This window comes from Carassius carassius, chromosome 31 (genome assembly GCF_963082965.1).
Source record: "Carassius carassius chromosome 31, fCarCar2.1, whole genome shotgun sequence".
Classification (NCBI taxonomy): Eukaryota; Metazoa; Chordata; class Actinopteri; order Cypriniformes; family Cyprinidae; genus Carassius; species Carassius carassius.
In genome coordinates, this window is record NC_081785.1 from 14,179,756 (window position 1) to 14,195,396 (window position 15,641).

A 15,641-nucleotide genomic window follows, 5' to 3' on the forward strand; every position below is an offset into this window, starting at 1 on the left:
GGAGCTCCGGTGCTGATTGTACGGGTGCTGGATGTGTATTTTCCCAGCCTCACTAGCTGCTGCCTGTCTGTCAGGAAGCTGTTGATCCACTGACAGACGGAGGTGGGCACGGAGAGCTGAGTTACTTTGGGCATGAGGAGGTTTGGCATGATCGTGTTAAAAGCCGAGCTGAAGTCCACAAACAGGATCCTCACATAGGTCCCCGGTCTGTCTAGGTGTTGCAGAACATAATGCAGTCCAATGTTTACTGCATCGTCCACAGACCTGTTTGCTCTGTAGGCAAACTGAAGAGGATCCAGCAAGGGTCCAGTGATGTCCTTCAGGTGAGCCAGCACCAGTTTTTCAAATGACTTCATGACTACGGATGTTAAAGCCACAGGCCTGTAGTCATTTAGTCCTGTAATTTTGGGTTTCTTGGGGATGGGGATGATGGTGGAGCGTTTTAAGCATGAAGGGACTTCGCACAGCTCCAGCGATCTGTTGAAGATCTTTGTGAAGATGGGGGCCAGCTGGTCAGCACAGGATTTCAGACAGGCTGGTGTAACACAATCTGGGCCTGGTGCTTTTTTCCTTTTCTGCTTCCGGAAGACCTGGCGCACCGCATCCTCGCTGATCTGTATTGCAGGTGTGGGGGAGAGGGGGGATGCAGGAGGTGTGAATGGTGAGAGTGCTTGATTGGAGAGGTGTTCAGGATGGGTTGCAGGAGCTGTTAATGGTGTGAACGGTTGTTTGGAGAGGCATTCAGGGTTGGTTGCAGGAGTTGTTATTGGTGTGAATGGTTGTGTGGAGAGGTGTTCAGGGCAGGTGATGGGTGTTCTTTCAAACCTGCAGTAAAACTCGTTCAGATCGTCTGCCAGTCGTTGATTCTCCACAGTGCTGGGGGGTGGTGTCTTGTAATTGGTGATCTTCTTTAGACTTTTCCACACTGATGCTGAGTCGTTCGAAGTGAACTGAGTCCTTATTTTTTCAGAATAATTCCTCTTTGCCACTCTGATCTCCTTTTCCAGTGTGTATTTAGCCTTTTTATACAAGACATTGTCCCCCTTCCTGTAAGCATCTTCTTTGGCCTGACGGAGCTGTCTGAGTTTTGCAGTGAACCACGGTTTGTCATTGTTGTAATTTAGTTGAGTCTTGGTAGGAATACACATATCCTCACAGAAACTGATATATGATGTTACGGTCTCTGTGAGTTCATCCAGATCGGTGGAAGCAGCTTCAAAAACACTCCAATCAGTGAGGTCAAAACAAGATTGTAAATCCTGCTCTGCTTCATTAGTCCATCTTTTTACAGTCCTTAATACAGGTTTAGCTGATTTTAGTTTCTGCCTGTAGGTCGGTATAAGATGAACCAGAAGGTGATCAGAACGTCCCAAAGCTGCTCGTGGAACAGAGTGAAATGCATCCTTTATTGTTGTGTAACAGTGATCCAATATATTACTGTCTCTTGTGGGACAAGTAACATGCTGTCTGTATTTTGGCAGTTCACGGGAGAGATTGGCTTTATTAAAGTCCCCAAGAATGATTAAAACAGAGTCTGGGTGTTGTTGTTCTATCTCTGGGATGTGCTCAGCGAGTTCCTGTAAAGCTGAGCTCACGTGCGCTTGAGGAGGGATGTAAACACTAACCAGAATGAACGAATGAATCTCCCGCGGCGAATAGAACGGCTTGCAGTTAATGAAGAGCGTTTCGAGATTTGAGCAGCACGTCTTCTTTAACACAGTTACATCTGTACACCACCGTTCATTGATGTAAAAGCATGTCCCGCCGCCGCGCGATTTCCCCGTTGATTCTGCGTCGCGATCCGCTCTAAACAGCTGAAAGTCCGGCAGATGGAGCGCGCTGTCCGGTATGGTGTCATTCAGCCAAGTTTCCGTGAAACACAGAGCAGCAGAGTGAGAGAAATCTTTATTTGTCCGAGAGAGCAGAAGCAGTTCGTCCGTTTTGTTGGGAAGAGAGCGGAGATTTGCCAGATGGATGCTAGGCAACGGCGTTCGAAATCCGCGTTTTCTGAGTCTCACGAGCGCTCCCGCTCGCTTTCCCCGCCTGCGCGTCCTCTTGAAGCGTGTGATCAGCGCAGCCGCTCCGCCGACAAGAAGGTCTAGCAAAACATCAGAATAGTCGAAAACCGGTGAAATATCGGGAGATGTGTGTTGCCGAATATCCAGCAATTCGTCCCTGGTGACTTTGCTGTACACTTTACAGATTGTTGATACGGGGGCAGCATGCCACGAGCTACCCATCCATCTCCTGACAGGCCTCAGATCCAGGATTGTACACTTCATTTTTTTCCTCTACCCATCCCTCGTGCACCTTTCACTAGCAATAAACACATGCTAACTAGGCAGAAGGGCAGTGGCAGCTAAACAGAGGAGACGTAATCAGCTCCGCCACATCTGCAAAGAGCCACGACCCTGCAGCTAGACAGATTACAGGACTCGATTGCAGCCACACAATGCATTTGATCTGTCTGATCAGTGCGGACGATTTCCAGGATGGTTCTTGCCCCTTGGTCGTATGCTCGTCTGTCATTGTTACTCATGCCCAGTCTGAGAGACATAATATACTGTGAAATTGCTCACATCGACTTATGGCCATTACCAGTTTCGCAGGAAGCTCTGTCACTCAGCATTGCCCCTTTTGATTTATATCCATCCGCCACTGATCTTCTCGGACTTTAATCTGAATAAAGACTCCTGATAAAACTTGCCAAGGCCCATCTCTAGGCAAATGTTTAATTTCATCTGACATTGATGTGCTGAAACACATATAAACACCTCAATGGACAAGATTAAACAATGCTCTGCACGTCATTGTTGGGGGTTCTCAAAAGGCCAGTGAATTTTCCTCTCGATACAACACATAATTTAAAGCCAGTATATTCACAAGTACTGCAAGACGCCCAAGTCCTGTAGAAGTCAACTCCAAGAACTTAAAGCTGAAAATACTCTAATTTCCTGTCAACACTTTGGGGTGATTTATTCGCCACTCATGGCCTCCGGTGCCTGTGGACAGTGAGCTGGGGAAAGGTGGAAGCTCTCCTTGCTTCCATCCAACTTGTTTCACCTTCACTTGTGCTGCCAATCAGTCTCCATCACTCTGGGTGGCATGAGAAGCTCTGAAAGGTCAGCTGACCCGCTGCCAGCTCCCCTTCCAGAGCCAGAGGACAACTTGATAGCAGCGGTGATGTCTCCTCTGCTAGAGATTTACTCCTCTGCTTCTGCGAAGTTTATTCACAGCACACCTTTATCTACAAAGATAAACATCTGCGTGACTGTCGATATTTGAATTTAGAATTTGAAATGTGTGTTGTCCATGTGAAAAATGATGAAAAACCATAATTTACAGCAACAGGAAGTAATGGAAGTGAGAGTCTATTTGTGTTAAAGACTGTATTACTACTGTGAAAGCGAGTAGCCTACAGGATTTTATCATCCTGCATTATCTTTTTTTTTCTCACATATATAGTTTGACTCGAGGCAGCCAGATACCTTTTGCCAACCCCACCACAGCACCCCGGTTTTAGTGGTCCTTTGGCTCAAAGGGCCCTTGGTGAAGTTCACTCAGGGTGATGAGGCATGTGCACATTCGGGTTAAGAGCTTGAGACTCGGCAGCTCTTGGCCAAAACAAATGTCCCCGGAGAACGAGCGTCTGCCACAGTGCAAGCCTCTGCGATCGAAATGGCATGGCCAAGGCCTAGACCCTTGTGGAAGCTCTAATTGTGCGTGAAAATGTTCATTAACTTGTGGGATTCTCACGAACTTCGAACAGCCAAAGACAACATAAAAACAGCCACAAGAGCACAGTTTCAGACTGCTTCCCACAGGAGCTGCAGAACATACTGTTATAAACAATACTGTTCAATAAATGAGAGGATAATATTGAATAAATTAAAAGCATTTTAGACACGATGTTGCTACTTAGCGCCAAATGAAATCAAGCAGAATTAACAGGTGCATGTCTCTGAGCCACACTGAATGAACCAGTTGAGCAGTTAATACAAACGATGCACTTATAATTGGTTTGTCTTCTGCAAGAATCATTGTTTTTTAGGGAATCCATTCATTAAATAATTCAGTGAATCACTCATAAAAGTTTGTTTTCAAATGAAGGAGTTAACAGTTTGATGACTCACTCATGAAACAACCAACTTTCAACCTGCAGAAAGATTAATTGAAAAATCCTTTTTCACTGTACATCAGGGCTCTTGAAACACCCTCAGCCTAACAAATTAAAGAACTGGAACTAACTAAATACATATTCAAGACTTTATGATTCTACTCGTTAGTTTATGATTCTACTCATTAGTTAAGAAACTGAATGAAAAAACACTGTCATTTCAGGAAATGTAGAATCAATCGAAAAGGAAACTGATTATGGTTTTATTTCAACTTCTAAATAAGAAACTAAAGGGGTAAATAAGTTCTCAAGAAGCATAACTCAGTTCTGTTTGACCCAATAAAGGTCTGGTCGAACAAAGTCTGAGACATGGATACCATCAAATGGACAATATGTAGATGTGATGATACCCTCTCTTTCACTAGAGAAGAACTGCATCAAAGCTCTAACTTTCATATGCAAGAACAAGAAGTTTTAACCATTCATAAGAGTCATGACAGGCACTTGACACGCAATAATATGATAATTCAGATTTACGTTGAGGAGTGGCTGTAATCACTGTTCCTCTTTGGCATTTACATTTTCAACTTTCCCTCTTCGACAACTCTTTTCATGTGTCGAGAAGTGCCAAGGTTCATCAGCTATGCTGTGATACGTTCACAGTTTTGAACTTGCAAAGAGACAAAAAGAACGCTGTTGTACTTTTTCCTCCCTGCCGAGTCTCGATACTTGCCTGATCTTAATTACAGCCCACAACTTCATAGAGACAAATTACCCACAATAAGCAGCACAACAAACAACTGACAGGAGCCCACTGTCGCTCCTCATCGTCATCCAAGCGGCCAACATAAAAGGCATATCACTCTTCTCTTCTCCTCCTCTGTTCCTCTCACTCTCCTTTTAAAGTAATGACTATGGACAAACACCTGCAGATCAACTCCTCTTTTCTTTTCCCCTGAAGCCTTTCTAAATACTGTAATGCTGTATTCCATTTGAGTGTTTCTTTTTTCCTCCACTCTCTTTATCTTGGAGTTTTTTTTTTTTGACCATATACAGGATTCCTCAACAGGCAGCAGGAAGACCCCTACCTGTCAGGATGCTTAATTATTTGGCGGTTTGCTTTTGACAAAAACTAATGTTAACAGTATGAATGGGTCTGGATGGTCAGCTAGTCCAGTGAATCTCTATTCAACTACAGTATAGTAGAAACTTAATTTTCTGTAAAGTTGCTTTGCAAAAATTTGTATCGTAAAATGCGCTTTATAAATATACTTGAATTGAACTGAATTGAATCTCAACCAGGGTTAAGCAGCTTTTAATGGGGGAACATGGAAAGATTTGGATTTTGCTTTGTTAAACCTATAAAACAGAAATTGACTCAATATAAAAATGTTAGGGAGATAAATGTAAATGCCATGTATTTTATACTACCTTATTCAGTTAATAATAAAAAAAATACAATGAATGAAGTTACAATCCTTTATTTTGGAAGCATCTTAACATTTTCACTTTCCTTTTAAAGAAAAGTACATTTTAGTTTGGTGTTGATGATTCAAGTAATAAGACTAAAAATGTTTGGGAACACTTGCCTAGTTGACTATTCAGGTCGACTAGTTAATGATGATTTTTTTTTTTTTTGGCACTTTGTAACAAATTTAGAGATTTCTCAGAAATGAGTTTCTTACAGCCTTTAAATGGGATTAACAGACAGATATTAATATATGTCATTTGTCTTATTAATACATTAATATATCCCTGAGAAATGGATACTAAATCTTAAAACCTAAATCAGCCTAAAGACCAACTACATCATTAATTGTTCAAGTAAACCACTAACTAGTCGATATTGAAAATATAGAATTTTACAGTTAAAAGGTCTGTCTGTCAGATCCATAATCATAATCATATTCAAGAGATAGTTCAGTACTTAAGAAAAAAAAACATAAAAGCTTGCTTAACACCAGGTACTTAGAGACGGTGTCAGTAATAGTCTTCAGCAAGTAGACCACCATGAGTTAAGGCTGAAAATAGGCTAATTTTGTCCCTAGAATACAATGTCCGGTCTGCAGTTGAAAATTCCTGTGCCTAATGGGCACAGAAAATATATCTTATATAGTCCAAGTCAAGGCTGTCACAGCAAGGCAGCATATTCCCTGTGAATTTGTGGGAAGGATCTCATTATCATAATAATGTTTTCTGTCCCAGAAGTCAACCTGCTATTCATAATCTGAACGAATGCAATTTAAAGCCATAATAATCACTACTATTGTAAGGTAATACTCTCCACAGACAGAGTACTCTGTTTCCTGATGATGGCCAAGATGATGGATTTATCCTCTGCTCCTTCTCCTTTCATTTCTGACACAGAGATACAGGCTGCCATTTCCAAAGCTGAACAATGCCAGAGAGCCAGTCCTAATGGGACTGACTGGTACTTTGTCAGTGCAAAGGACTCTGAAAGCTGAGAATGAAACATGACCCAGCAATTCCACAGTTTTGTGCTCTTCATGCTTGCATTGCTGAACTGGATGCGGATCATTCTTTGAAGACAAAGCAGAGGCAAAAGCAGCTGAGTGTTTCTGACAGGAATGAAGCAGGAGCGACTGGACCTGGTGTGTGTGTTGATATGTATTCAGAGCGGGGTGTATGAGGGGTTGACCTGCACTCTTCCCCCTTCCTGCCCTCACAGCTGCAGGAAAGCAGATGTTTACCACTGTAATTAACACCTTCTATTCATGCATCTTGTCCAAAGTGGAAATCTGTTGTGACATGGGTTCATCTAAAACCTGCTGCGGGTTCTCACAACACAATATTAATATCAATATTTTTCAGCGGCTACTACCTCAAATATGAATGGATGGTGATTTATTGTTGCCAAAGCAACACTACATGACACCTGACCAAGCTTATTACATGATATGATTCCTGCCACAAAGCTAGAAAATGGTTTCATCCCTACTGACACCTAAGCAATATAGATTCAAATAATCTTGAACACATCAAGCCTCATTATGCCTGAAAAATCTCATTCACAAGACATTAAAATTCAACCATTTAGCTTACATCATGAAAAGGTTTTACAAACACAATTTTCTCTCCTGAGGCATTTTCTATTGCAACAGGAATTTGAGTTGAAAACTGCATTTTTTTATTATTATTAATACAGTGTATTGAAAATATACAGTAACTTTCCACAACTGAAACAACTTCTATTTTCTGTAAACATAACCAAAAATTAAACAACAGCTATCCAAAAGTGATCCAAACAAATCCCGATGAATAAAATCAAGTCCTGCCCTATTTCCCACTAAATATTCAGTTTAACTTTACAGTTGGATATCACATGATGAAAATACATGCTGTCATGTTGTCTTGAAGAGTATGTGATATAAATAATCATGGAAAGAATAAGAGAATAAAAACATGCTGCCTACCTGTAGAGACATATGTGTCCAGACCCCTATGCTGATATGACCTGCAGTCTTCATTCTTATAGAGAAGTTTTGTTTGCTGTGAATGCCGTAGTGAATCTGAATGTCTTCCTTGGAGACTGTCACCAGCAGCACCAGTCTGCCCACAGCGCTCTTTTCCAATAAAGTCCTGCACATTAGGAAAACAAACATTAATAATTGGCTGAGAGAAATTCAAGTACTCAAAATAAGCCACATAAAAGAATATCCAGAACAGGCCTAAATTTACATTAAATATTTTGAATTGCCTAATGGATCTTCATATGTAGCACCTCATTGTTTCATATAGGAACAGTGAAAGACATTAGTAAACAATCAATACACCTTCAAAATATACCTTTAAAATAATCCAACAACTCACTTTTACTGCGAAATTTGTTGCCATCTAAAATGAACATCACTCTGACATTTATGCATGTTGTATCAATATTTTCCATTTGCCTTTTGTTGTTACTCGAAGACACTCTCATACACTGTCATATGAAACACCATTACAGACGTTTTACAGGAAACAGCAGCATTTACGAACACAGGCCACAGCATCTAATAAATCATAAAGCATTTGTACTCAGGTTACGGCTGGCCCCGGAGTCAAAACATCTCACCTACAGCCAAGCTTCTGCTGCCTGCTCTACTTGCAATTAGGCCAGGCTTCTCCAGGGAATGCAACATTTTAGTATTCAATATGTCTAATAAGGCAAGTGTTCCAAAAAAATACATCTGAGCGGTGTATATTTTTATGTCATATTACCAAGGGGATCTTAGGCAGGTATTAAACACAGGCCAATTAATTCACTAAGAACAGAATAAACACGCAAGCCTGTTGACTCTGCCTCACGCCGCTTCAAGGAGAAAATGCGACAGATGAACCGCCTTGACCGCACAGACTCGCTTATTTATTTTTCAACACTACTGTACACGCTTGTGGCTTTCTCTCTCTTTTCATGCTCTGCACTTGATATAAAATGCTGAAACAGTTGTTCTTCTTCCACAGCCTCTCTGACTCCATCCTTTCATCCCATCACCCACTTTCAACTATATCATTTTCTGTGCTGTGGAAAAACAAAGTGGCCTTTGAGTTGATGCTTTTTTGCCAGAGCTCAGGAAACACTGTGGCAATTTCATTTCATTGATCTAAAACTGGCCACAGCTGGTGTTGCCGGAGCAGAGCAAACAGGGTTCAGAGCTTTTTCAACTTGGCAGGACTCCTCACAGAATGTGTTCCATGTACCAACATGGTTTCAGAGTGGAGATACAACAGAGGAAATGTCTGAAAATGAGGTGAGGACAACCAACAGCTGAGTAGGGATCAACTACACAACTATAGTTTGAATAAAACCAGCTCTGGCAAGGCGAGCAGCTGAGCTAATCCATATCAGGCTTAGATCACACAGCGGTGTTCTAACAAGTCATTCTTTTCCTGGAACGGCGCAGGTATTGAAACTGATCCGGTTGATTAAGTAAAATATTCACTCTCTAAGTGACAGAAACACTTGCACTGCCTCTCTGATCTTCTTAAGGGAAAATTCTGGACGTGTGTCTACTTACATTACAGTGTCTTGCTCGAGTTTCAGCCACATTGTTAGAGTAAATGAGCTCGCTGGGCCGAAGCTTAGAGTTGACGGGGAAGCCGGACAACCTCTCGAGGTCGGAAAGATGAAGCTGGTGGAATCGGCCTTTGCACCTGGACGGCGGTCCCGTGCATCACCCTTCCAGCACATGCCCACACTTGTGGTGAGGATGTCGGTGTAGTCTAGCGTAGAGGAGCTGTACGGACACTCCTGGATACAGAACTTCTGGAAACAGGTGTGGAGATCCTCCTGAACCTGTCCGGTTTGACAGAAAGTACTTCTCTCGGGAATTCCACATGTGGCCCTCGTTGGCATGGTGCTGACTGATTTATATGCCCCTATGTTCTCGAGCCTGGGAAATTTGCCCTGAGGGGCTGCCAGGCCAAGGGAGGCATAGAAGCCTAGGGTGTACAGTAATAACATAGCACCTTTGTGCCCAAGGAGCCAATTCGTTGTTGGTGGCGAAGTTTCCTTCTGATGTAGGGATCTTAAATAAGTAATGATGGTCATGCCGGTGGTGACATTTTTACAGTCCAGTGCCTTGGGTAAGGCAGCGCAGCTTAATGGCACAATGTCAAAAAGGAGGCCAAAGCCTTCACATGATAGCTAGGATTTGGGCCCGTCAAAGTCCTGTAGAAAACCAAAGCGAGAAAGCAAGAGCAAAATCATATGTGAAAACATATTTATGAAAAATATTATACCCTGTCACCCTTACTGAGGCTCTTAAGATTCTACTTGATGCAAGAAAAGTTTAACAATTACTTTTGCTAGTGCATATGGATTTATGTCAGTAACATCTACCCTGAATTCAACTGGCATTGCAAAGAGAAGAATTATAATAACCTCACTAAAATGGTCTGTACATAAAACCTATGCACTAGAGGTGAAAAACAAATCAGGTTGGTTTATACTGCCTTTTTAAAAACGCATAAATCCAGTCTACAAGATTGATGATTGAGTACGAACTCAACTGTCGTCAACATGGTTCGTGTTTCAATCGCAGCGGGCTATTTGCCAATACTTTCAACAGGTTTCTAGAGCCAATCTTAATGACTTTGTATCAGACTGAAGGAATAGATCAAGAAAACCCGTTGGAAATGTTGTCCTCTTCAACCGTGTGACAGTTATACAAAGACTTTTAGGGAGTCGACGTTTTAAAGGCATTTCTGTCGGTAACCTTCTCCTTAACCGCGTGATAAGAATCGTCTTTAACTACCCATCAAATACAATTTCAGTTTTGTGATTATAATTTGTAATATATAAATCTGTAATTCAGTGATGATGGCACTTTGTCATTTTCCTGTCCGACACTTAACGGAAAGCTCTAGAGCAGCAGACTGTTACTATGGTTACCTCCTCGGGTTAACGCGACTTCTGACTTTAACGTTAACGTACTATGACAAACTTTTCTGGTAACTGAAACGTTTGAAAACGCTGTTAAAACAAATATATACCTATATGTAAAAGAACACACTTTTAAGCCCCAACGTTTTATTCTGACTTAATTTATAATTAGTCTGAAAACCTCATGATGCGTCCCTTTACTTCTATGAACAAAAACACAGACTGTTTTGTATTTGAACGTCTTGATTAGTCTTCAATGAATAAATATGTCACTAAATTAATACATACAAGCAAATATAAACGAAATAGAGGCACATTAAAAATCCATACGTGACACTGAAAACCATTTATGCTATTTTCTTACCTCGGCGCATGATGGATTCAAGGAGCGCCTGGCAGCTCTGAGCAAAGCAGATTATGAGTTTGCCATCTGCTCCTATCCACAACTTGAGCGCTCGATCACTCTAAAAACAATTGACCGAAATGCTGATAAATAACATACGTGCACATATCCGCCACGAATAAAAGCAAAACACCTGTTGGCATCATTGATCGGTCGCTGGAGGAAGATGTCAGTGTTACATTACGTCTCGATTTAACAAGTGGATCTCTTGGCTCAGGAACGCCACTCGACGTCGCTAAGCAACCCGGCACAGAGTTGCACATTCAGGTGCTGGACTCCGGGAGGGGAAAACAGGACAAAGGATTAAAGAGAGGGGGGCTGAATGAATGCACTATCTGGGGATGTCTGAGTATTATTATGGTCCATGACGCAATGGCTCATATTGATGACTGGGATGGCATTACTTTGGCCAAATGTCGCATCCTGCTTTGGCGTCTTAAACTTACTTGATATGGGCCTAAATGGAACAACCCTTGCAAATGATTGCCCTGCATTAAACTCTCAGAGACCCAAACACTATTATTGTAACAATGGTATTAATTGTTTAGTTTGTGTTCTTTCTTTCTTTCTTTCTTTCTTTCTTTCTTACTTTTTCTTCACAAAAGTGTTTTTGGGAAGTCACTGGTTATAAAATTAATTTATTTATTTAGATTTGAAGTGAATTTTGGTAAAATTGCAATGAGTATTCAGACTTAAAATCACCATGAATTAATTATTCAATTTATTTTGATTTGCTTGAGAAGCATTACCAGTAAGGAAGTCTAAATATGGATACATTAATATCCTTTCTTTAACTCACCGATCCCCTGTAAAATATGCAAGCACATTTAGAGATCTACAGCACACTTGCTTTGAGTAATTGAAAGTCAACCTTCTTTATCTAAAATCTTCATCTCTAAGCAGTCCCGTTATACATTTCTCAGTAGTTCCATTAGGCTAAAATATAAAGACTAAAATAGTCTAGAGTAATGTCATTGACTGAATGGGCTTTGTTGTGTGAATGCAATTTTATATAATATTCACATAATGTTGCATTTTCAGTAAATTCGTCTCCAATTTATGTATGTTTGATTTTTTGTCAATGTTTTTTTTTTTTTTTTTTGTCAAACCATATTATAGCTATAAATACCTTTAAATGAAACTTAAAGTTAATGATTGTCAGCTAGTCTAATCATTCACACATTCAAGTACAAAGGAATTATATGCCATGGAAACCTATAATTTTTAACACAGTATAGGTTTATTTTCAAAACCCAACAAGTCAGCAATGTAGTTCCAGCAAGGAAAACATCAAATTCTCCAAAACAAGCCAAGCTTGAGATTAAATGTAATTTTTGAAATCACCAATGATATCTGACAACAACTGTCTAATAAATGTTTTTTTTTGTTCAAGTAGTGTTTAAAAAAAGCTTATTTTTCAGGCTTGACCAGCCAGTGTGCATGCGCAGCCCTGATTGCACGTATCAGAATGCTGACTGTTTTTATAGCAGCTGAGACTTCTAATGGCAGCTGCAGCGATGAGCTAACTTTACCGATTAGCGATTGGCTCTTTTACTCTGAAGGTGGGGCTTCGTTCAGTAGAGTGGCTATATTGAGCATTGCATTTTCCCCCATTCAAAATTATACGAGTGACACATCTTGGGTATTCTATAGTCAATATAACCAAAGACTTAGTTACTAACATAATTAGTTACTTTTTTATGGAGGAACGCTATATTGTAATGCATTACTTTTAAAAGTAACTTTCCCCAACACTGCCTAAAAACACATTTGGTATATCTTATTTATTCTCATGAGAGTAAAATTTAGGATCAAGGCCAATGCAACTATTTCCCAACACTGACTACAGTTTCATCATGTTTTCCTCTTTCTCTGGACTGAAGTAGACATCAGGTTTGGATTTTAATTAAATCGATTTTTCTTAAGCCTCCTGTCTTGCCGCCTCTGCTGCACACAAATGCTGAGAATGTTGAAATGAAGAGCAGTATTACATTTAGCCTTAGCATTATCTTAGCTTTTTTTCAGATAGCATGAAAATGAGGCTAAAACATCTATCCTCTGCATTCCAGTTACTCAGGAGACAAAGCCTGGCAATTTAACCCAGCTGTGGCCAGGACTCTTCCTCTAATTAATGAAACTCACCAACTACAAACACAAAACATTGTAGTGTTTCAATTAGACTTTTTCTGTCTTTTTTTACCACTTAAATATGTGATGCGAAATTAAAAATCCATGCTGGACTTTATTTTTTCACTGTTTTCCATATTGACAAATTAACATGAACCAGCATACAAATTATTCCTATTCTCCCTGGCTTTACTAAAAGGAATCCACTGGCAGGAATTCACCTTTTGACTTTTAAACTGGTATATGGTTTGTTTTACAATAAGATATGGGACATGTTATTGTCATAAATGCAATAAAGCCTGAAAGTCATATCTTGAGCTTTATGCTGCTGATGTGCAGCTCTGTGGTATTTTCCCCCAGGGTTCCATAGTGAAATCCCTGTCCTGCTGAGATACATATGATTATATTAGCCTCTTACTCCCGGTGCAGGAAGAAAAACCTGCCACAGTTTGGCAAACGTACAGATATCACTCCGCTTTTATTTTTCAGCACACCTCAGCTATTTTTTTTGGGGGGGGGGGGGGGGGGGGGCTGGGGCACTCCACATCTTTATATTTTACTACATTTAAAGCCTTTGACACTGTTATAGGTTTAAAGACATGCCATTTTAAGGGAGTCATGACCCACAATTTTCACTTTTCCACGAGAATCAATGTATGTTATGATTGCCTAACGATTATACACTGGCCGGGAAGCCAATATTTAAAAGTGAAGCGTTTGTTTACCTCAGGGTTTGTAAAATAGCCCACGTGCACGCGCACTCAAATACGAGATTTTGATTTCTTCCTCGTCTTGACGTCAAGACGAGGCAGGATATACCATATATGGACACCGCAGCAGGAAGCTCGCCCTTCCCCTCTCCCCCTCATATTCAGTCGAGAAAGAGTTGCTCTGTGGTTGACTGCCAGAATCAACATGTAAATGTGTTTTCTCTACCAAGAACGGACCTAGCTATCAGAGACCAGTGGATTAAATTCATTTTTAATGACGCGGTTCCTTCAACCCTTCCATTGGTTTATCGTTACGTGTTTGTGCTAAACATTGTACGCCGAAATCCTTCACAAATTTGGGGCAATATCAGGCGAAGTTGGCATCGAATCTCTGGAAAAGCGCCATTCCAACAAAATTGCCGGCAATTGAAACGGTAAGACTGTGTTTTTATTGCTCTACTGTGTGTAACAAACAGCATCTAACTGCTAATGCGGCTATTGTATGCTATTGCGTCTGTCACTTAGTGATGGGATTTATGGCTCTTTGAGGGGATCCGGATCTTCGCGATCCGTTCCTTTCAAAGAGCCGTTCAAAAGAACGGCTCTTTTGGCTCTTTTAAATATTTAGTCAGTTTTAAGAAGCCAGCTTGGAGGCATCTCAGTTTATCCTGGAAATAATCACTGGGAAGAATGATGAGGTGAGATTTGTAGTCAAATAATTAAAACTCAGATATCACACACCAATATCTGAGTTTGAATTATTCTGAAATATTGATTATTACCTCATTTGTCATGTGTGGACTATATTCCATAGGGTTGCACAAATCCCTCTGCTTAGACAGTGACATCACTATTTTGGATTTACCTTTAGTACAAAGTGTGTGTGTGTAAAGCTACGTTGACTTATGTTATTCATACAATACCTACTCACGAATAAACATCAAAAACAAAGCCAGCTGCAATGAATTTCTGTGCAAAACAGCTTTTACTACAAACACTTCCACACAAGAACATTGTTATCACACAAGAACATTTTGATAGAAAACAAAAAATATTTAAACTAGATAAAATTAGAATAAATAAAATGGAAATGTCTACATACTACTACTACTGTAAACTTTGCAAATAGGACATCAGCCACTTCAAGTCAATGAACAATAACAAAGTGGGCTGCAATGAATGTCTGTGCAAAACAGCTTTTTTTCAACGCTCCTACCCAATGACAGAGGCATGCAGGGGTTTTTTTCCACTGGAGTAGTCACGTGAAGGATGCGTGCACAACTAATAACTAATATCATCACGCTATAAAGGGTTGGCCTGCACTGGGTGCGCCCCTCCCCCTATAACTGTTCTGTCTCGCGGAGGAGCTCATTTGTGTGCATCTGTGTGAAACGCATAGGAAAAAAGAACGACAGAAAGAACGGCTCCCCTCCAGCCGCGACTCGGCTCCCATCGTTCATGTTTATGAGCCGTTCAAAAGAATCGGTTCGTTCGCGAACGTCACAACTCTACTGTCACTAGACAAATAAACGAAAGACTTGAGGTGAAGTAATTGTTTATGTTCCCTGTAAACTGACTGCAAAAACGGACTTTTGACTGCATTATAATGATTTCTTAATTCAGAATATGATCAAGATTGCGTAGGTTGATGTGTTCGGGGAATTTGCCAGTTAATAGTAAAATTTAAAGCCCCTTAAATGAACGAAATGACTCGGAAAAAAGATCGAACAAGAGAGTCAGACACACTATCGTTCAATGAACGCGTTCAGGCACAACACTGGCGGGAGTATTAGCTTCGAGGTATGGGGAATGGCTGCTAACGTACTTTGCACAAAACAAATGACTGATATCATCATGATTCGGTTATTGTTTATTTATTGCCTAACGCTTATGAGGCGC

General features: G+C 40.6%; 1 protein-coding gene across 1 annotated transcript in view; it reads right to left on the bottom strand.

Annotated features, from left to right (window-relative positions):
• The window catches only part of LOC132111610 (usherin-like), a 234,161-nt gene extending 222,948 nt beyond the window's left edge, over nt 1-11,213 (bottom strand). The window contains exons 1-3 of the mRNA XM_059519061.1: nt 10,867-11,213; nt 9,136-9,788; nt 7,552-7,717 (exon numbers count right to left, since the gene is read on the bottom strand). Coding sequence (XP_059375044.1) covers nt 7,552-7,717; nt 9,136-9,668 — 699 coding nt within the window. The 5' untranslated portion in view covers nt 9,669-9,788; nt 10,867-11,213. The remainder of the gene's footprint in view (nt 1-7,551; nt 7,718-9,135; nt 9,789-10,866) is intronic.
• Nucleotides 11,214-15,641: the final 4,428 nt, after the last annotated feature.